Raw genomic sequence first — 24,307 nt, forward strand, 5'->3', positions numbered from 1 at the left:
AAAAATGTAACAAAAAGGCTTATAAACAAATGTTGATGCTTTTTATAAACGTTTTTTTTGTAATTTAGACGCACTATAATAGACGCACTATACTTATGTTAAAACAATATCCAGATCTGTAACTTTTCACTTAAAGTGTAACTATTGTTCATCCTTTTTTATCAGTTTCAGTTTAACGGGTTATCACTTTTTGGCCAAATATAAAGAACAAAAGAAGTCTTTTTTACTCATTTTACTTCAAACTAATACCATGATCAATTCCTACTTAGAAGGCTTATGGCAAGAGTTAAAATGTTCCTGAATTTGCTCAACTGATTCAGATTCCTCATTGCAAATATTACATATAAATAGTTTTTCAGAATTCGTAATTCCATCTACCTCGATGGATTTATCTTGGTTTTTCGACTTTTTATGAGATTTGTCATTTTTTACACAAGCACGAGAGTTTATGTGTACATCAATTTTCCTAATGGTATCGTAAGTCTTACTGCACAGCTTACATTTAAATGGATTGCAACTGGGATGCACACGCTGCACATGGGCTATCATGTTTTTCTTATAGTTGAAATTCTTGCTGCAGAACTCGCAGCTGAAAGGATTAGGAGTCGTATGTAAAGCCACATGTTTATCACGATAATCAGACACAGCGAATTTTTCGTTGCATATGTTACAGCTGTACTTTTTCTCTCTGAATTTCTTTTCTTTTGGATTCCTCATATGGACTTTCTTATGGTTTTTTAGAATAGCTCTTGAGCCAAAACGCAAGTCGCACATCGTGCATTTATAAGGTTTATTACCAGTGTGAATATTTACATGATCATTCTTCTTATCTTTGTTCATAAATTTTTTGCTACAAAATTCACAGCTAAATGTTTTGTATCCCTGTGATGTTTCATATGGTTTCTTAAACCCCTTATTTGAGCAAAGCTATGGTTGCATATCTTGCATTCATACGGTTTTTCTCCCGTATGGATCCTCAAATGTTCAGTCAATTGGTATTTTGAATAGCATTTTCTTCGACAGATTCCACACTCAAGTGCTGTTCCCTCAGTGTGTCTTTTCATATGAATTGAGTAAATCTGCTTCGTTAACAATTTTGTGCTGCATATTTCACACTCAAACAATTTTTCTGGTCTCTGTCCACTCTCTTCTGTAGCATGCTTTTTTAAATGCCGATTAAAAATAGACATACTCTAGAAATTCTTTCCGCATTTCTCGCACGTTAAATTTTTATCACCGGTATGTCTTTTTATATGCATTTTAAGGTCTATGTTTTTAAAAAAACCTAAGCCGCATACGTGACACAAGTATTTTCTACCCTCAACATGCCTTCGCAAGTGTCCTAAGAGTGATTTACGTTTGACATATGTCTTTTTGCAAATACCGCACTCATTCAAACTACTTTCTCTAACGATGTTATTAATTACTGGTTCTAAATTACTTGAAGGTTCAGCGTCTGAATTTTCTGATGGTTGCACAGCAGATACAATTTCTGTTTTTTCGCTTGCTTCCATCTTTTCGTGCATTTTCAAATGATTAAGTAATTCGGAAGGCAAAGCAAAGAAACTAGTGCACATGCTACATCTAATGCACAAGTTGCAAGTTTCCTCCCTGTGGGTGACTAAATGAATATAAAGATGATGTTCTTTTTTGAATTGAATTTTTGAATTTGAAGCATGACAAAAGGGACACTGTAACATTTCATTTTCATTGTTTGATTTATAAATTTCCGGCTGAGGTTGAAATAACAGATCGGGAGAAAAAGATTTATTGTGAATATTACAAAAATGAGTTTCTCTATGTTCTGGGTTGCATCTCAAGTGCCGTAAAAGACCTTGGCGGTACTTATAAGTTGAACCACATGTAGCACATTTATTTAAATTATCGTAGGTCAAACCTCTATGATTTGTAGACACTTGATCATTTGCAGATTTTCCATTGACTGCCGTCACACGCAGAACCTGAGTGTGCCGTCGCATATGATTTAAAAATGATTTACGAATAGTATATGTCTTTTTGCAGATAGTGCACTCATAAGAACTATCTCTTGTTCCATTTTGAGTTTCGAAACTACAATCAAGATTACGCCTTTTCTTGGATTCTGAACGGTAAAACTGACATTGCTGAATTTCTATTTCATCATGACCTTTCATATGTTTTGATAGTGAAATTCGAAGGGAAAAGGATTCACTGCAAATTGTGCAAAGGTGAGTGTTTTCTGAAGACTTTATACTCAGCTTTTTTCTAAGCCTAAGTGACATTTCGTTCGAACGTGAACCAAAGGATTCCAATGTCACTTCCTCAGGCTGTGACAGTCTTTCACCACTTGACCGATTTATCGCCTTGCTATGACTAATAGAGCTCTTTGGAGGCATCATTCCTGGAATTTTTTCGTGGTCAGATTCGTCAGAGGACATCAGTTCATAAGCTTCTTCACTGTATCTATCCATTTCTAAAAAAGAAGAAGAAACTAAAGACATGAATATTATGAGAAATAATATGGATGCTCTAAGTCAATTTCACTGAAAAATAGTCGTCTACCTAAAGTCGGTACCAACAAACATTCAGTTTCGGGATTAGGAGTTTGACGATTAATCTAACTTCCGAAGCTGCCAAATTACCCAAATAGTATTTTCTTTAAATTTGTTAAAAATTAGTAGAGGCTCTTGAATGTGTCAACAGTTAAAAGCCTAACGATAGGCAAGTTCAAAATAAAGAAAACAATAATATTTTATTAATTGTTAAGCAAAGGGCTGTCTTTTGATGATGAATTTGATGAACTGATGAATGGATGATTGTTTTGAGTTTGGTTTGTTTTGGTGTTTTTTTTTGGGAGCTGAAAAATCTCTTCTTAGTTAAGTTGTCCAAGTAGTAGCATTATGTTTGTAGGCATGAATATATAATGAGTCAGAGGTTATAGGCTTGAGATTGTCTGTGCAGGATTGAAACTCTTATTGAAGAAGAGAATCACCAAGCATGGATGACCATGTTGTGACCAAGATAGGCAAAGGATTTTACAAAGCCTTTATTCACCTGAAGATACCAAGGACTTATTGCCGTCCGGTTCCAAGCCTGCTTAAGCACTTCGTGTAGACTTGAGAAAGTGTGTTATTACCCGCCTGCACTGGTTCTGGGACCATTACTTTTCCTGAGGAAAAAATAGCCTCGATGATTTAAAAAATATAAAAATTGTAACTTTCAAAGCTACGATGTAAAAAATCAACTTTCGTGTACACATTTTGACTGATGAACACAGGCGATTTAAACGGGAATTATTAGGAGTTTCCGAAACCCATATCCCAGAGGTTGGAAACATGAAACTAGATGATATAGCATTTATACACTCAGTCAGGAAGGATGGGATACATAGGCTGGGAATAGGGCTCATGATGAATAAGGAGGTTGCCAAGTCTTGTTTAGGTGGAAAAGGTATTAATAATAAAATGCTACTCGCTGATTTTATAACTAAAAAGGGCAGGGTATCAGTCATAGTTGTATATTGCCTAGTTAAAGCAACTGATGGAAATAACAATAATTCAGATTAGTTTTACTTACAGCTACTGGAACAGATAGACAGGGTCACAGGTAAAAGCATGATATTTTTAAATTTTATTATTGCGGTTTGATAAAGTAAAATTGGATTATATTGGTTCCTGTTTGCAAATGCGGGCACTTGTTGCTGGTGAATTATCCCTACAAATAGGAAATTAAGTGGTAGGCTACATGGCCCCATATTATTTTAATATTGTTGGCCCAGATGCCCCCTCCCATATTATTTTATTATAGATCTATTCTATTTATCATTTTATTTGTTTTTACTATCCTTATTTTATCTGCTTAAATTTTAATTTTTGGATGCATGTGACAGGTTACAATAGGACAGGTTATTATTTATTATAATTGTGTTGTATCCGGGTTGCCGCGGTAGCTAGGAACTTAGTAATTTCCAGTCGAATGAGCCCTCCCAAGACATTCTAGGATCACCGGGTCAATATGATCACCCCTGGGAAAAAAACGCAAAATACATACAAACACGCATCCCTGCTCTTTCTTCTGGCAAAAAATACCTAATTTCACATTTTGGCAAATAGGAATTTAAAACCAACATGGTGTGATTTTCATGAAGATTCTATGACTTTTAGGGCCTTTTTCGAAAATCAAAACCTTTTTTTATGACATTCTATGACCTTTTTTTGCAAATCAGGCAAATTTTCTCAGGCTCGTAACTTTTGATGGAAAAGACTAAACTTGTTGAAACTTATATATGTAAAATCAGGATGAAAATCCAATTTTTTTTATGTATCTATTGGTATCAAAATTCCGTTTTTTTAGAGTTTCAGTTACTATTGAGACAAGTCGCTCTTACTATACAGTTCGTTACCATGAACTATTTGACTACCACTGCAACCAGGTTTACAAACAGGAAAAAGCCTATGACCTTTTCTTTTTTGGAATAGTAAAAGACGAACCTCAAAGAATCAGGCGGCTAGAATCAGTATTGATTCAGAGTTCAAGGTGAAAACAACTGTCTAGAACTGAATATTATTAGTTGTCAAACCAGTAAGCTCTTTTGGGGAGTTTAAATCCCTGCGAAGCTAGTCAGATTTCGCAATATCTGGCAAAAGATTATAGTTTGTGACCTGAATAAGAATATTTCTCAGCTTTTCGATAATCGAAGGATAATCCTATGGTAATAGTTGTCAAATTATTTTGACTGATTATTTATTTATGCAATCTTTACTAATAAACGAGCAGAAGAGGGGAGGTTTTTTTTTTAGCAAGCGTCGTCATACCTGCCGGGAGTGGCGTCCCTTAAACTGCGGGAAATAGATAGCAGGAGCCTATGCTTCCCTTACTTATTAACATTTCAGTCAGCGTTGAGCATTTTTAGTGCACAACGAAACGGCTGAGGTGCAATGAGTGCGGTAGCGGGTAAACTGAAGTACTATCATTGCCCGATTCTGAATTTCACTCAGCGAAGTATTGTGAAGACGGAAATTATTAAAAAGACAATTATATCTACGGCAGTGAAATTCTATAAAAAAGATTCGATTACTCAAGCCCACAAGTTTTCGCTTGAGAAAGTGGAAGATGACGTAATGAAGGAAAGACAATAGCTCGTGGGACTATGATGGGCGATATATGCGAGGCTTTGAAAACTCTGGAGTCTCGAGGTAATTTCAATATTTGATTCACAATCCTTGACCCGAAAGAGGTGCCTACTATCCCGTTCAATTCTTACACGTCTTTGGCGTGTAAAGTGACCAAATGTTGCGAAAGTTGAATTCATGCATTGATAGGGTTGGGCATATGTTTGACAATAAAGAATGACTTACTTTTCGTGAGGCAAACCCTGTATCTATAGTGATTAAAATGCCCCCTAAAGAATATATGGAATCAGCGGTCGGTCAAAAGAAATTCCTCGATGATTTAGCCAGTACCGGGCAAATAGCCAGAGTAGTGACGCCAAATGACACTTTAGTTATATTGCCTCGCAATGCATCCGATTCTCAGCCACTGGTGAAAACTATTAAAGCTGGTACGCTCGAAGCAGCAGTCTTGGTGCGCAAAAAGAACTACCTAGCAGTTGCCAGAAATTTGGCGCTGTCCATGACCGATTCCGATTTAAAGCAGCCAACCCCGAAATTTAGTACTTGAACCAAATCGGAAAAGGCCCAGGCTTCAAAATCAGTTTCACTGATCAGAGGGCCCTGGATGTTATAGTAAAGAACGAACTCTGGTCAATAGTAACTGAGACATTAATCTTGATTGCTGCGGTAGCAGCAACATAGTAAAAGACGGGCACGTGAATGAGGACTATATAAGTTTCATCAAATATCCGGGTTACAGCAGTAGCTAGCAATCCAGGTTGCAGCGGTAGCAAGCAACCTAGTGAGGGACTATCACGTCCAATACTTAGAAATATAATAGCCCAAAACTACTAAAAAAGAGTCAGATCAGAACAAGAAGTACACTATTAGAACTGCCTTGTCCGAAAACACTATATAGGAAACTCACAATCCCTTGGTTGGAACAACAAAGGAAATATATTGACTTGAAAATCAATAAAAGTGGCTGAAACCACGATATTCAGCATAAACGGCTTTTTTATCTTTTTTTTCTTTCTTTTTCTACTCAAATAGATCAGCAATGGAACATCGTAAAGAGTTGTTTAATAGCTCATTTTGAAGGAAAATGATGTGATAAAAACCTCTTGTAATTAAAAAAAATTCTTTAAATTAAATAAATTTTTTACGAAAAACTGCATTTTTCTATAGTATTTTAACAGCTTATGTTATTATCGTTATGAATTTGTCACATCTACGTGAATTTGTAATTAGCAACAAAATATTTAAAATAAAATCAATAATTTTATCCGGGTTGCAGCGGTAGCTAGCAACCTAGTAGGAGACGATCACGTTCCATAGTAAATAACGAAATAGCCCATAAGTCCTAAAACCAGAGTCCGATCAAAATCCGGGTTGCAGGGGTAGCTAGCAACCAATTAAGAGACGATCATGTCCAATACTAAGAAATAAAATAACCAATAACTCCTAAAAATAGTCAGACCAAAACAAAAAGAACACAATTAGAACCGCCTTTTCCGAAATATGTATTTTAATTTATGTATGACAAAGCATAGTTACATTATTTTGATTCCTGTTTTTCAATACAGGCAATTGCTGCAGGAGAATAACCCCCTACCAATGAAAGATCTAATAGCGCCTTTTGATCTAATTCAACATATCCCTTAACGTTCCCTAAAGACTTCAACCGGATATCCATATCTATTCGTGAGGTATCACAGATAGACCATTTTGACATCTTGGATATTGACTTCGTCCTATATCCCGCTCAACAAACATTCCCTATTTGAAATTGATATCCTCTGCTGTTCCTGAGATTTTGCAGGTTTACTCTTTGAAAACCGTGATATTGGGTACAAGAAAAACAAATTTGACGGCAACAATTATAAAAGAAACTTGATTGCCAACAGCCCCCACTTTTTTTTTTTTTTCTTTTTTTTTTTTTTATAGAAAGAATGTTAGGGTCAAAAGAATCAAGTCTCAACGCCACAAAAAATATATATTGGCACCGTTCCTAAGAAACGGTCTCAAGGAGAGGGAGGGGGAAATTTCACCTCTTTTGGAACCAAGATTTTTTTATTTCAACAATATTCACCTTTCTGTGAACCTCTATGAAAACAAAGATGTTTGTGATTGAATTACATACCTTCATCAGTGGTATCAGCTATATCAGAATCGGAAGATTCAACGTAAATGGTATTCTTCTTCCTTTGTCTAAGATTTGGTATTTCTTGAACATTTGTTGTTGATTGGACTATAGATAAATGCACTTTTTTTGCTTTCTTTTCATTCGTTTTTGATAGAGAATCAAATTTGAAACCTGGAATTGAAAGATATGATTATTCGTTAGGATTATACCTTAAACATCACCGGTACTTAAAACACAATCTTTAAATTTACTTTGTACACTACAATAATGATGTCATTTTTGTCTTTCTTTGCTGTTTCTTGTAAGCACGACCCTTAATAATGAATTGAATCCAAGATAAGAATCGATCCTTCTTTTCGAAATTATTTGTTTCTCTAATGTCCGACACACATCTGTCAATAAGAAAGCCAAAGTTTAATAACAACATAGTTTTTTTAAATTTTGACGTCACAAATGTATTTCAGAAATGGTCCTTAAATGGCAGGAAACCCGTTTAAAACGTTTGAACCATCCTAAATTTGCATTATTAGCATGAAGACTTATTAGCATTAAGATTAGTTAGAAGACCCCACAAGGCTTAAGTAAAAAGGAAAAAACTTTTATGTAAAATCAAAGAACAAGAAAATTATTTTCAAGTCTACAAATCAACCAGTATGGAATAACTCTGAAAGTCCATGCGCGTGGCACGTGACAAGTCAAGGGTTGTCCCAAAAATTAATTTCTGGCCGACGTTTTTCAAAAACCTGGAGGGTTAAAAAAAGGACTTAGCTACCACACCCACTTACCCGCAAGTATATACCGAGTATACACTCCCAGGTACCCCCTTCCCAGAGTATTTTTAACAGTTCATATAGGAGATGTCACAGAAAGAGTTGAAGAAAAGTATTAAAAGTCACAGTGGAGGATCTTCAACAGGTGCAGATGGAATCGTCTCAAATCCGTATAAAGAATTAATAGGGCCCTTATTGCCAGCTCTATTGAAGTTTGTTCAATGCGGTCTAAGTTTCCTGCAGATGGCCAGCACGGCTGTGGCAAACCAAAAGGCGGTAAGTGACACTTTGTAAATTTTACAGGAGACGCGAAAAACGTTTTAAACAAATAACCCAATTTAAAACTAGGAAAATAAGTTGCTGGGAATCATTTCTGAACATGACCAGACGTAATTTTTGTGCTGAATCACGTGGTGCTTTCAAAAATCCAACTTTTCGTTTACTTTTGGTACTTTTATCACTTATCACCTTTTTTCACGTTTTTCGGCAGACCAAAAGGAGGTATGTGCCATTTTGCCGTTTTAATTTAAATGCGAAAAAATTTAACTTTTGACAATGTTTTCAGCTATTAAAGTTTTTTACCGACATTTTTTTCTTACTCACTGAATAGATCATGTTGAAAACTACCCTCTGATGCCACCCACGCCTGTGAAAGGCAGAAAGCAGGGGTCAAAATCTTGCAGAAACTTCTCCTATGTATCGTATTCTCAGAGCCATAGCTTCAACTATCTTAATGTAAAAGAACGTATAAAAGAATTGTTCGGTTATTTGGAAACCGACCAGAAAACAGGAACAACATTCGACTTCAATTAAACTTTTATGGACTCAAAAAAGCAAACATCATTATAGTCCATCTTGTTCTTCACAACCCTCAAAAGTGAGGTCAGATGCTTTGTCTTCCGTTGCTATCCTTTTTCAGAATTCTCTGGATCTCTGGTCTCTCATGTGTGGTACCAACTTTGTCATGATATCACCTTTTTTCGAGGCATCTATTCCCCTCGGTTGTTTCAGAGACTTAGGCAATCCTTTACTAAGTTCTTTCTTCGCTGCAACTGTAAGGAAATCGTAAGAGACAAGCTCCTGCTCAAAATCCTCACGATAAACCATAGAGGATTGACCTTTTTTGAACACAACTTCAACTACTTTCTGTAGCAGCACCGGTTGGTTATCTTTCTTCTTTTTGGACTTTTCGTTTTTCCATTCGCGAAAGTCACTGAGGCAAAGCTCCCTGACGCGAGTATTTTCCCTGGAATCTTCCATCAGCTTCTTCAAAGCGCCAAAGTCCTCAACATTTCTGTTCTTCCTAATTTTAGCCTCGATAAGTCCATGGAGTCCATCGGCAGACATATGGGTATGACCTCTTGTCAAATACTTGATGGTGATCTTGGCGGGTGCCCAGGGTTAGTTCGAAATCCTGACTAGCATAGAAAACAATGTAATTTTTGTTTTGTCCACTACAGTTGTCGGCATAAAATATGAATTCATCTGTGTCCCTATGCTCGTCAATAAGTGCATGATAAGCTGAAGAAACTGCGTCTGCACTTCTTCCGTAAGTTGCCTCGTGCCAGAAAATTCAATAGGCTGGAAGAGGAGCCGACCCTGTGGTTCGACTTTTTGCAGGCACAAACGTTTCGTTGAAACATACCAGGCGGCTCATGAAAAAAGACTCCTTAACAGCAGGCATTATTGGGAGTATTAGAACTTTTTGCATATCGACAGTGAAAACCAAAGTTTTTGGTGAAAATCTATCCTTCACATCTCTCTGTAGCTGGATTCGTGCCTTTTCAGGCATTTGCCGATGAACCTGATACTCCTGTTTATCTAAATCTGTTGTGAAGACTTTGCTATCTTTCAACATAAAAACATCGCAATACTCGCAAACGTCTGACTTTGGTATTTGTTGGAAATCTTCAGCACTCTAAACACCTCTCCGTAAATGTACAACGAACAATTCTCTTCAGGGAATCGCTCCCTAAAATTTTCCCACATACCTTTAACTGAAGTTTCTCTTAATATATACCTAGTATATGGTGCATTGTATCGGCAGTAGTGAGCAACACAGGGCTTATAGGACTCGATGTACATCCTTAAAGACTCTTTATCCACTTCTTTGCGCTGGTTCCCACCCCTTCTTTCTTTTGGAAAGTATGACACACCGTCTCGAAGGATTCCTCCAACAACAACTTTGAGAATCTTGGTGTGCTTAATGCCAAAGGTGGCTAAAAATGTTTTTTGACGCAAAGGGATTATATATTGTCCATCACTGGTAGGTAACCTGTACAGAAGTGTTACTTTTCGTTTTTTCATCCCTTCAGGGTTTTCCTTTCACCGGTTTGGTTGCATTGTCGTAATAAACGATCTCATATAGGCTGTGCGCTCGGCATAGCCTAGAGCTGTGTAACTTTCGTATACTAAACGCCGCTGCTCGAGAGTTAGTGGCTTGCAAGATCTTTTGCATTTGTGGATGTCACAACCTACCTCAATAAAGGGGCGTTTTTCTTTATTTTTGTCAAATCTTTTCTTTTTCTTATGCGGCACCCATTTCTTCCTAAGCGATTTTTATGTCGCCACAGGAGCTGAATCAGTCTCTGCATCAGGAAATACAGGCTGACTAGTCAGGGTTGATTTTCAACCGTTGATCCAGACCTCGCTTGATCTGAATCCTCAAGTATAGGTTGATGAGGCATTGAAAGCTGGTCAGGCATGGTTGGTTCACCACACAGTGCATGCTGGTCACTTGCAGAGATTACTATGCAAGAAACTGCAGGTACAGATGGAGAACGGTTTCCTCCAATGGTTGGGCTCGAAGGCCTTTGGACAGATTTCTTTGGTTTGTATCTTGGATTTTTTCCACAGTAATATCACATTTTGAGCTTGAATCGTCTTTGGACTCAGACGGTTCGTATTCGCTGCCACTTTCACACCCAAAAAACTCTTCAAGGTCCTGTTGTTCTACCAGCTTCTGACTTTCGAAGGATATATAGCTACGCTTCAGTGCCAAAGCTTCTTTTAAAACTGCTCCAGAACTGTCTTGGTCACATTTCAGTGCCTCAGAAAGTAAACTCAAATCAAGCAACTCAACTTGGGGACAATCTGACAAGTGTTCCAGTTCCATTTCAACACATTTGTCAAATGAGGTTTCAGGCCGAGGGGATATCTGTTGCAAGAAGCTCGAAGCTGAAGGTCTTGACTGAGAAATACTGAGATCGGAAAGATCTTCGCTCTTTCTTTGAACAGGTTCAGTTATTTCACCTACTTTCACATCCAATTTAAACTCTGATTTCTCCAGCCAATATTTCACAAACAGAGTGTTGTCAAATCCATATTCTTCTTCTTGTTGTGCCGGAGGCTCAATCACTGCAGTCACTGCACTCAATCACTGCAATCACTGCACTCATTTTGCATAGTCTAGTTTTCTTCTTTTCTTCAGACAGTAATGGAAGTGATGAAAAAATCCCGGCGCGGACGACCAAAAGGCGATAAGTGACAACTTGAAAACTTGTTTTACTGGTATCCACGGCAGCCCAAAAGGAGTTAAGTGCAGGACTTGCCCGTCGGTGAGCTTAACTCCTATGGCCTGCAAGACAGCCCGAGAAATGCACATAACGCCTTTTTAACGGATCACAAAGCTTTGAATATCTCGGTAACGAAAGAAGATACGCACATTCTAAATATACCAATCGACCGAGGGTGTTCTGTTTAGTGGGGATAGGTATAAAACTCATTTTTCGAGAACATGTCACTTACCGCCTTTTGGTTTGCCACAGCCGAGCAGCGTAGAATATGTCGGTTTTAAAGTTGTTATTTGAAAAAAGGGACCGCATGATGCATAGTAATTACCACCCAATGAGCATAGCGCCAACAATTAGTAAATTCTTGGAAGACATTTCGGAAACTAGATTGAGGTGCTGGCTAGATGGGGGTAATATTATGAGGGAGACACAAGGTGGATGTCAAAAGAGGTATTCAACAACTGACCAGGTTTATATACTTCAAGCTGTCATGTAGAAATATTGCAGAGCAAAGGGTAAGCTTCATATGACTTTCCTTGATATTGAGAAAGAATTAGAAGAAATTATAGGCCTATTTGATTTTATTACCTAGTTATAATAAGGCTACCTAGGCCTCTTATTAAATTGTTAATTGGTATGTATGAGAATACTTGATCTGTTATTATCAGTTTTTTTATTACTTAGGCAGCGCAATAACGTTTGTTTTAGAACAGGGAACTTTGTGCAGAAGGAGTTGTCGCAGAAACTTCGAAACGGGCTCATTCGATTGGAAATTTAGAAGGCTAGTGCTTTTTTTAAGTCAAAAATGATTGAAGTGCAAATAGACTCCCCCTCCCACGGGCATAATTTCCCCAAATACATCTAATAAAATTTTGTGATAGCCATTGGTTCACCGTAGTCGAAAAGTCCAAAAAGTCCAGTGTTGTGAGTGAAATTGAAACTTACAGGGCTTGTCGTGGAGGATGTTGAACTAACCAAAAGACAATATTTGCATCATGATACTACTGCTTCTACTACTGCTTTTACTCCTACAGCTATTTTTGTTACTGCTACTACTACTGCTAGTACTATAACTACTGGTGCTACTACTACTGCTACTAAAGCTAAGGGTATTAAGATGAAAATTTTGGGTAATATTGAAACTGTATGAACTAAATTGAAACAAACTATGCCAACATAGGTTGTCAAGAGAGCATACCAGCAATGCTGCAGCAACGGTTGATGGTATTAACGTAAATCTTCCATTGTGTGTTGAAGAGATGAGAAAAACAAAAAACAAAGGTGCTATGTGCATACTGCTAATAACACTACCACTATTACTACAACTATCAGGGCCGGATCGGCTAGGTACGGAGCCCGATTAGAATTTTTTCGCAGGGCCCATTCTACATATTAAATTTTTAAGTAAAATTCAAATCCATCATATAAATGCAAACATTTATGCTAAAGGTACAAATGCAAAAAAAAGGTACATACAAATGCAATATATATATACACACACACACACACACACACACACACACACACACACACACACACACACACACACATATATATATATATATATATATATATATATATATATATATATATATATATATATATATATATATATATATATATATATATATATATATATATATATATATATATATATATATATATATATATATATATATATATATATATATATATATATATATATATATATATATATATATATATATATATATATATATGTATATATATATATATATATATATATATATATATATATATATATATATATATATATATATATATATATATATATATATATATATATATATATATATATATATATATATATATATATATATATATATATATATATATATATATATATATATATATATATATATATATATATATATATATATATATATATATATATATATATATATATATATACACTGCATTTGCATGTAATCTTTAGCATAAATGTTTGTGTTTCACAATAATTCTTCCAAGAGATCTGATAGGTTACGACAGATCTAATAATTTAAAAGATGTGAAAGGTGTTCTTTAACATCTCCATTGGGGTCTAAAATGTACATATGGTCATATATGGTTCAAAATCACCTTCAGGGGTCTGTGTTGGGTGTGCCGCTAAATTGATTTTGTGACAAATTTGTCCAGCTATTTTGAAGCTGAAAACATTACGACTATTTTCCGTTAGATCATCGCTTACATTGAATGAAGCTAAAGCAAAACCAGTTTAGTATTTTTCAGTTTAGTATTTTTTGTGAAACTCTTTAGAGGGTAAGTGATATCCTATAACAGGCCAAACAAATTCATTTGGAAATTGTTCACGCAAGAATGCAATTCGACCAAGCAGGCAGCAGCCCCCAAATAAATCATCTATGTTGGTTACTTTTCCTGTGGGAGAATGGAGAACTTCACAGTGAATACATAAAGTGTTGAAAGGTCCCAATGACTTGTAAATAACACTTGCGCAGTTAACGGTACCTTTGTATGTTTTTACTGGGTTTTACGCCAAAATCTGTTGGCATCAACGATTGTAACGGTGCTGTTCTCCTAACATAACATTTTTTTCTCCTGCACTTTCATTTTTGACTCGTTCTGATTCTTGCATTCCTCTAACAGCAGTTCTTTGATCTTCATTGTCATTTTTTACCCTTTCTGAAACTCGCTTTAGCGTGTCTGCTAACCCTGCAATTCTTTTTTCTCCACTTTCCTTTTTGACACTTTCTGATTCCTACTGTTGCTTGTAATTCTTGCTGCTGATAATCTTCTAACTGCACATTTCTTTGTTCACGCGGCCGTATATCTTCTAACCACACATTTTTTTCTGTTCTTCATAATTATTTTGGTTCGTTCTGACCCTCACTGTCACATGTCTTGTAGCCGCACATTTATTTTGTTCTTCACATTCATCTTTGAGTCGTTGTGATTCTCGCTGTCACTAATCTTTTAACTGTATATCTCTATGTTCTTCAATTTCGTTTTTGAATTGTCTCGTGGATCTTTATTTTAGTTTATCATAGCTTCAGAAATTTTTTCAGTGCCTTTTGCCTTAGCTGCTTGGACTGGTCTTGTCACTTTTGATGGTCTACATTGTTCATTATTCCCCGACGTACATTTACATTTCTCAGGTCGTTCTCTTGATCTTGTCTCATTTGATGGTCCACTTTGTCCATTTTGAGCTTACGATTTTGTCCTCTTTTGTTCTTTTTTGCACTCATTTTGTGCTGACGTTAATTTACGTTTGTGTCCCCTATATATTATGAAACTGCTTAAAATACCTTTTGATATTTACATCACTGAATATGGGCACATGAATTTACATATTTCAAATTTTTTGTTGTACAATTACTTCCTAAACGGTTTTAAAATCTATTTTCCTTGTGTCTTCCCTTTCAATCAACATAATTGCTAAACTATTTAGTCTGTCCTGATTTATTGTTGATATCAGATAGTTTTTTTATTGGTTTTATCCTGGAAAATGTTCTCTCTCCAGAAGCAACGCTTGTTGGAATTATTAAGAACATTTCATAATTGCGAAAATCAATTGCTCATTTTCATGGTGGCGCGGGCCCTTTCCAACACGGAGCCCGATTGAGCCCAATCGTCCCTATCGCCCTTTTGCTGGTCCTGGCAACTGTTGCTACTACACAAGCTAAGGGTATTAAAGTAAAGCTTTCTAGGAATATTTAGGCGGATATTGAACTAAATTAAAACGAAATATGATCATGTAGATCGTCGAAAGGGCGAAAGTTATATCACAATAACGGCTTACATTATTAAATTAGACCTTTCAGGGTTAGTTATGGCGGATTTTGAATTAGCCAGAACACACTATGTGTGTACTTTTAATATTACTTTTACGGTTAAGACAGTATTGCTAAAGACAGTAAGGCCATTAAGTTGAAACTTCTAGGCCACATTTAGGGGAATTTTTAATTAAACGAAAAAGCTATACGCATGCAGGTATTAAAAGGGCATATAAGCAATATCATAGTCAGCGCTACTCTATCATAGCTTGTAATATCATTGATATTTTAAAGGAGCTAACTTGATTGGAAATTAAAAGTTCCAATGCCCTTTTTAAGAGTCAATAGTGATTGGTGGGCAATCAGGCAGGGCTCAGAACCCCTATGCCTTCTCAAAACCAGAACATAATTTGCACTAAACTGAAAAAAAAATACAAATAAATGTACATTGTCAGTTTAACATACCCATGCTGATATTTATCCCTTAAAATTTTAATAGATTTAGATTTAATAAAGTTATAAAAGTGAAAACATTTAAATTTTTCTTTCAGTAGAGTGCAAATTATATTTTGACTTTAAGAAGGCATAGGGGTCGTGAGCCCTACTCATGTTAATTTCTGCTCGTTTTGAGTTAGACTTGGTTGTTTATTGTAATTTCTGTTCATTTCGGGTTTCATTTATTTATTGATGCTGATATGTGGTAGTTTTATGCTTGGAAGATCATTTGATTTTATTTTTGCTCACGTTTGATTTAATAGTGTTCTTTACTTTTCTTTGAAAAAGTTATTTTGTGGAATGTTTTTTTTGAATTAATCATTGCTAAACAAGGTGTATCGAGGCCATTCAGAACCTTCAATGGAGTCCATCAAGGAGGCACGCAGTCAGCGAAGCTCTTCCCTTTATATATTAATGATTTGGCAGAGTACATTACACATAGATGGGCCTCAGCCGTCTCACTAACAAATACTCTATTTTCTTACCTACTGTTCATTGATGACACGGCTTTGGTGGCTAAGTCAGCCAAGGAGCTTCAAACTCTCTTGAATTTAGCTTAAGCTTATTTAGAATCCAAGAAAAAGAAGCAAAACGCATCCAAGACTGAGATTGTGGAAGCATTCAAAGGATAACTTTCAAGGTGGATAACATGCTTTGTTACTTACTTATAAAGGTGAGTCAATAAAAGTAGCCCAAAGATATAAGTACTTGGAATATGTGCTCGCAGCAAATGGGAACGGGACGGAACACATTAATTTGACGATTTCTCGTGAAAAGGCAGCTACATGTGCTATAAGCCGGTAAAAACAAATAATGTGAATTAAAGTCCCTCTTCATGACAAAAGTCTTACCAGTTGCCTATTAAGGTTGAGACATGTGGAGGACCATTATAGTGAGACAATCTTAGTCTACAGTTAATGTATTTGAAAAAAGTAGTAGACTTGAACAATAATTTTAGTAGTTTGGCTCTGAAAGGTGACCAGGGTTTACCAAATTTGCGTCTCAAGGGGATTACAGAGATGATCAAGTTTTAGTTACAGACATTACATTTGCCCCATAGCCGCCTAGCGAGCGTGACATACAATGATATTTTGATATCTTCTAAAAAGGCAACATGGCCGAAACAGGTTAAAGCCCTGCTGGATAAAGATTGATTCTCATGGGCCTGGAATGAGGGCCACTGTCCCCATTGCAATCCTGATGATTTCCTTATTATGTTGAGATCACACCTTAAGGACCAAGAGATTCAGATTTAACTTACTTGTGTTGAGAGTCACCTAATCTTAGATTTATAAGCAGATTAAAAGTAGTGTATGGAGAGGATTTTTATTTGAGACTGAACCTACCGTGAAGGGTGCTGAAGTGTTAGTTACAGGTGCGAGTAAATTGTTTGTCATTATGTAGGGACATACTGGAATTCTTATGATGAAGATGGTCCGAGTGTGGGTGTGTTTGCCCCCTTTGTAGGGAGGATGGGGATGACCTGGACTATTTTATGAGTAACATATGCCAAAAATTATATGTCAAAATTCGGAGAATTTAAGAAATGGCTTTTTCGGGGAGAGAATGCACCAGGGCAACCATGTATCTTGGAGACCTCTTCTGGGGTGCTAAGTATTACGCTGGAAGGTTTTATAGAGAATATTTTAGAGGCAAGAAAGTTATTATTTCAAAATGTCGGGTGCTACTGTTTGATTTGTTCGATTTATCCATACATATTTTTTTTCCAGTCTTTTTTTATGCATATGACCACTGGCATGCAACAAAGCCCCAAAAAAATAGATCAGACCCAGATGTGGTGTAAGTACACATGTGTACTTAGTACACATCTGATGAAACAAGCTGAAAGAAACTAACGAAGAAACTGGTCTGTTCCCGAGTTTTCCACAGCGTTAACTTGAGTGAGCGGCGTATAATAGAGTGCTTTTCGGAAAGTAATGATGCTGACCTTTGGGCATGGGAAGGAAAAACTCGGAACAATAGCCCCCCTCCCTTCATAATAAGCAAAGAGTAACTAAGTACCAAAACATAATTACCGTATTATCAATGAAAAATACTCCTTCAAAAGAAAATCTGAGTATCAAAAGAAGATTCTCCCTTGCTTTTTTTTTTTTTTTTTTTTTTTAGGGGACAGGGTTCACAATGAGTAAGAACTCTTACCTTCAGGATGTGTTAGGATATGATCATTTAATTCAAGCTCCGTTTTATACACTGCCTCACAGCTTCCACAATTCCAAGGTCTACTACTACATTTATTTGGTGATTTTAGATAGCGTTTTAATTTCCATGCGTCGCCGAGAGATTTTCCGCAGACGTGGCAAGTGACCTTAGATTTCTTTCTAGGCGTTGAGACTGGTGTAGGTTTGGGTGCTATAGCCTCTGGTGCAGGTGGTATCATATCAGAGATCATTTCTTCACCTTCAATCAAAATAAATTTCAAAAATTAATTACTAAAATTAATTAAATAAGCTTAAAATAAATTAAATTTTCAACTAAAATAAAATACAAACTGAGTACCTTTTCTACAGATTAATTTAAAAAAAACTTTTTCCACAAAATAAGTTTTTCAAAGAAAAGTAAAGAGCTCCATTAAGCCAAAAATGAGCAAAAATAAAATCAAATAATCTACCAAGCGTGAAACTACCGCAAATCAGCATCTATAAATAAATGAAACCCAAAACGAACAGAAATTGAAATAAATAACCGAGTCAAACTCAAAACGAGCAGAAATTAACATGAGTAGGGCTCAAAACCCCTAAGCCTTCCCAAGGCCAGAAAATAGTTTGCACTTTATTGAAAAAAAGATACAAATTAATGTGCATTGTCAGTTTAATATACATATAGGTTGATATTTAGTAATCAAAATGTTAATATTATTTGATTTATTGAAGTTATAAAAGTAAAAATGATTATATTTTTTCAGTTGTATTCATTTCCACTTTTGAAAGTTTTAAAACCAGAAAATCTAATCTTAAACTGATAGATTTTAGGAAGCAACGGCTCATTAAATATTAGGAAAAAAATTAACCTGAGCAAATGTGGCGAAACAGGAAGCATAGAACATTTTTCAATTTTGCCATTAACTGGGTTACATTTTTAATTGATGATAAGGTTTCAAAGGCTGTATATTTGAAAAATATTAAGGTGAAACATATTATGAAGTGCAATGGACCTCTATTTCTCTTGTCTTCCTCATGTTAAAAGAGAGCATGGATTAATTAAAAATGTTTTCTGCTCAAAGTAAAGAGCAAATTTGACACATAAATCGAGCAACAATTTTAAAGCTTCTTAATAAATTGTAGTTTTTTCCAAATTAGTGGGGAGGGGCAACTGCCACTGACTGTTACTTTGCTTTCTTACGCCATTGTTGCAGCTACTACGCTTTCACAGTGTTTTCGTTTCAGTTTGATGCAGTTAGGAAATTTATGATTCTTCGGATGTAGAGGCTCTTACTTTTTCCATACGGGTTTATTTGCAAGTTTGTTTGTAAAAGAATTATTCCATGGTAACCAACGATTTGCTTTAAAAAAAGAAGAAAAACAAAAGGTTGCTGCATTCTTAATCTAGATGTAAAACTTATCTGAGTCTGTACCTTCTAAGCTTGATATTCTAAGATTATCTCGGAAAAGAAGGTGCATTACTGCTTGGCTCTAGTGTCCCTCAAAGTCATCAAATTAAAATAAAAATAGTAAGAGTAAAATATATTTTTGTTAATGTCACCTTGAGCTTCTCTCTCTACGAGCCGTTTAAGCATTAGAATATTGGTATTTTGAAAAAGGATTGGAATATCCAATGCTGTATTCTTTTTTTTTAAGATATTTATGTTGACACTATTAAACGCACATTCTCTCTCCCAAAATTTTTGATTGTCCGTTTCAGCCATCTTTGGCGAAGTCATTAAACGTCTTATATCCTTCTTTTATAAATATCGTAGCTCTGATAATACCACCTCTTTCCCTCTTGTAGTTGGTTTAATGCACAATATGAAGCTTCTTTGCTAGGTCGTGAATGATGGTTATGACCTTTGAGCAACGATATAATAGAAAAATGGCATTTATCAATTTTTCAAGCGTCTCTAGCCGTCTCAATTAAACCCTTAGCTTTATAACTGGAATATATAATAGTAAATAGTTATTGTTTGTTCTAGGAATATTTATGTCAAAGCTATTGTAGTTTAATCCTTTTTTTTCTCTGGACGCTAAAGAACGAAGCTTAACAAGTCAATACGTGAGCATCTATTAGTTTTGTATGCTTTTAAATCTATTTAGCATGTTTGCATCTCTGCATCAGCATGGTGTAAGAAATGTCTGCTGGGAATAGAATAAAGTGAATTTAAACAAAATCTTTATATTTTTCTCACAATTTAGAATTTTTTGTGCGCGTATAAGCAGTACCAACCCATTCTCTTTTTCTATTGTGAACAGTTTTATCATGCAGCACTAGGAAACCGAGCTTTGCTTGTGAAGGAAATTCTAGACATAAAAACGATATTCCGTGTGACCCCCCCCCCCCAACAAAGATTCAAAGGAGAAGGAAATTTTCAAACTAGGAGTAAATTTTCCTTTCCAATTGGCATCACTGGCAATTTTTCATTAATTCAAGGTTTCTGCCGCAGTGATTCCAAGATTTGCTCAGATTTTCAGGATATTCTTTATCAAACAATGACCAACGGATAACTTAATAATTCTAACTTTGTTTTTCCAATACTTTCAAATTTGAAATACGGTCGATATTTATATGTAGGGAATATGTCAAAATATAATTTTTCGCGATCTGTGGTAATATTTTGACTTATCCTGTATGTCTACTTAGATAGCACTATTGTGCTGCCTATGATTTTTGTTTTGGCTTTATGTGACCCGCTGATATCAATGCTATTTATTTATTAATGCAAATCGGCAAACCCACAAACAAATTAATTTAATAAAAATAATAAATAATACTTCAATAAATCATGTATATTAAAAGTTTAGTACAACAAATTAAATCTTACAGAGTTAAAATCCATTCAAAATTACGATCAAATGAACAGCGTGATACCTGGGGCTATTAGAATAGAGGTTGGTTTAATGGGGGGAAGTGGAAAGGGGATCTGTAATGCAGAATTAGAGGCAAATCTGGCTTAAAAAAGCCGAGTGTATATGACATTCACCTTTGCCCACCTGAAAGCTTGTTTACAGTCTACTACTGTCGTCTGTAGCAGCTCATTAATGACATCATAGGCACCACACTAGCGCTGCCTAAGTAAAGAACGATGTGGGTACAATCGATGTGGGCAGTAATGAATCAGCTACATGGTTGCCACCAAGGTTACGTTCGTACCATTTTTGGTACGTTTTAAATCAAACGGTACGTTTTACGTTACGGTCCTGAAAACGTTACATTTTTTTCATGTTTTTGAATTTATGTTACAATTATGTTACGCTTTTGAATAATGAGGAAGTTTCACACTTTCTGAGTAATCTATTTTTTCCCCCGTGAAAATATCAGCTGTTACTGACTGATACCCGTTTGACTAGTTTCCTTTAGCATCTATCTTGCGTGTGTATCAGCTAATTGACACGTTTCGATTATACATATATTATTCTTTCCTCAGCGACCTCACCCCCCCCCCTTCTGATTGGTTTGACATAATATCAGGTTATATACAAAAGTTGCTCTTTTTATATGGGATTATGAACAGCTGCTATTGACAAAAATATGAAACTGTAAAAATGAGCCATTTTTTGGTTATATCTAAGCATTGAGGAAGAGGGTGGGTTAGTTGAGCCGGAATTTTCGATTTTATGCTAAACTTTTTCCAAATATCACGGTCACTTTTTTGACATTATACCCCCCTCCTCATCTGTGGTCCCATATATAACTGTATAAACATATTTCATCGCTGTGGCGAATCTTGTGATGACATTCTTTCTTGTTACATTCTTTCGTGTTCTTTTATATTGTAAAGTAAGAATTTTATTGGTCAATTTTTTTTAATATATTCCTTGGGCTATATCCCGGACCATCAGGGGGGGGGGTGTATTTTCAGAGAAGAGGCCATGATATTTGAAAATAGTATAAAATAAATAATTCATTGGTACTGCTTGTGTATTTAGAACTGCTTGTGTATTTGAATTATGGTTCTTGTTTGTTTTGAGTTGGTTGATATTAACAAAAGTAATGTTTTTCAGTTTTACGATGTTGATTCACATGGATTTGAGCCGCTTGGTGGTTGTGTTGCATTTGTATTGAGTTATCTTTGTAAAGTAAATGGTGTTTATCCACCGTTTTCGTTTCAATTTGTTTTTTTGCCAAAAGTTTCAAAAAAGTATTCTTAAAAGAAAACGAGATAATTAGGAAAAATCCGATTTACCCATTAGTATAACTTCCATGGATTAAATCGGGTTTTGTCTTTATTCGAGGAAGTCAATCAGTGCAGGGTCTGTAATATGTTCTAGCTAAACAGGAGGCTGCCGTATCATTTGATGCGCAGTCTAGTTTGGTGTCAGCAAGTAATGATTAACATAGCAGATTGGATGCTGAGTTTGCCCTCAACAGGCTCCATCTTCAAAATGACTTATCTCAGGAATGATCTCTATCATTAAGTCAGAACTTTCATGAAAAATCAGGAAGATGATTGACCAAAAATTCATTATTTGCAATAGAAACTGATTATCGCAATAGATTATAGTGCTATAGTAAAGACTATAGCTCTTTTATCTATAGCCTATCACAAATAATTAAAGTGTAGATCCGAAATATTACCAAGAATCAAGGGACATTAGATATCAATCGCTAACCACCCTTTTCTTACCTTTCTCCTTAAACTCGTTCAACATTTATCTGAAGTGGTGTGGAAATAGAGACGACTTGGTCAGTTATTGAGACATAACCACAAAATACGTAATTTGTTTAGATTGTTTTACATAGAGAGCAAAGGAGGAGCCTTAATACCGCCCTCTCCTCCGTACATTTCCTCTAAGACAGAGATTTACTGCGATTCACAAATTGGTGGACAAACCCTAATTTTTAAAGTATCATATTGTTTTCTGTAAAAAATTGTATGAATATGTCTTCGTTGCAGGAATAATTTTCTTGGATAAGTAAAATTGTAATAATCTATCTTCATTTTAAGTTCCATGCCATCACTAATGATTCACTTGTAACCTTAACTCTTGAGCTTTTAATTTGTAATGAAATAGGATTGGCCGAAAATGGTCTGACTAGGTTGATAGGTGCTGAGACCTCAAAGAATGTATTTTAACGTACCCTTCGACCGTTTCTAGGAAAGGATCAATCAGGCCAGTCCTGAGTAAGGATTTTAATTCCCTCTCCCCGGTTTGCAGAAATCCTTAAAGCTTGCTATATCTATCTAACAACAAAGTTTCTGTTTTATCGATGGTGCAAGATATTGTAAATTGTATTGAGTAGATTCTTATATATTAAATGGGATGAGGATTTACTAATTTACTTTTAATAACATATTACTACCTCCCCAAAAACAACACTTGATTGGGGGGGGGGGGGGAATAGAGGAAACAAAAAACTGAAAGAGAAAAAGGAAGAAGAATTCATCATTCTTTGAAATTTTCACCTTAACACCCTTAGCTATTCCTCAGATATTGCAGATATACCATTTTGAAAACCAGCCATGCCATTTTTGCTGCTTCAACTACTACTACAATGAAAGCCGAGTTTTATCCACAATAACTATTCCCGTGACCTCTACCCAAAATCATGTATCTACTCTGTCTCGTTTTTATTTAAATTATATTCTCAAGGCTTAAGACGACGTCAATACATTAGACAATGGAGTAAAATTGTCTCCCTTTGAAAAAACAGCCCAAAATAGGTCCAATTTTTTTAACATTCGAAATTTATTTCATGGGCCAAACAGCCTGAAAAAAAAAGTGTGAGGGTACGTATGGCAGCCCAAAAAGCGAACCGAAATTTGTATTCCCAATGGCTTAAAGCCCAAATTTTGGACTAAACGGAACCTAGTGCACAGAAAAATTATATTCGGGTGATGCCACTACTACTGCCACTGACAACTCACTGTAGCATCTAGCCCTCTGAGGTCAATTCTCGCTCCTTGTCAGCCCGAACTATTCAAGTCCCTCCTCCTTAAAACGTCCTAAGAAGTTTCGATTTCTCTTAAATCCTTTATTACCACCTCCTTCCATCGTTCAATAAGGATGACTCTTGGTTTGGCCCTAGATTGCCGTTCGAGAAGGACGATGTGTGGCAATGTGTCATGCATTATTGGCAGAACGTATCCTATCTCAACATCTCTCTCATTATAGCTCAAGAAAGTGGGATAGAACCAAATTTTTCGAATCGCTTACTGGTGAAAACGTGGCCAGTCAGAGAGGTACCAGAAAAAAACATAGACGGTTCTTCTAAGAAGCATCTAACAAATCCTTCTTCTGGAGCACTCACGTTTCAGAACGATGCTTGACCACTGTCATCAATATAGCGTCCAGTATTCTAATCTTGGTTTATAGACTCATCTTATTACTTGGTTCATAGACTCATTTTA

At 35.8% G+C, this 24,307-nt stretch overlaps 1 protein-coding gene across 1 annotated transcript in view; it reads right to left on the reverse strand.

Moving 5' to 3' along the window:
- Positions 1–1,193: 1,193 nt before the first annotated feature.
- Positions 1,194–24,307, reverse strand: part of LOC148952906 (uncharacterized) — a 90,977-nt gene continuing 67,863 nt past the window's right edge. Inside the window, exons 5-7 of the mRNA XM_089087819.1 lie at positions 17,947–18,204; positions 7,234–7,407; positions 1,194–2,452 (exon numbers count right to left, since the gene is read on the reverse strand). Coding sequence (XP_088943945.1) covers positions 1,194–2,452; positions 7,234–7,407; positions 17,947–18,204 — 1,691 coding nt within the window. The remainder of the gene's footprint in view (positions 2,453–7,233; positions 7,408–17,946; positions 18,205–24,307) is intronic.

Source organism: Artemia sp. Qi Xiang Cuo, chromosome 4 (assembly GCF_049724085.1).
Source record: "Artemia sp. Qi Xiang Cuo chromosome 4, ASM4972408v1, whole genome shotgun sequence".
NCBI lineage: Eukaryota > Metazoa > Arthropoda > Branchiopoda > Anostraca > Artemiidae > Artemia > Artemia sp. Qi Xiang Cuo.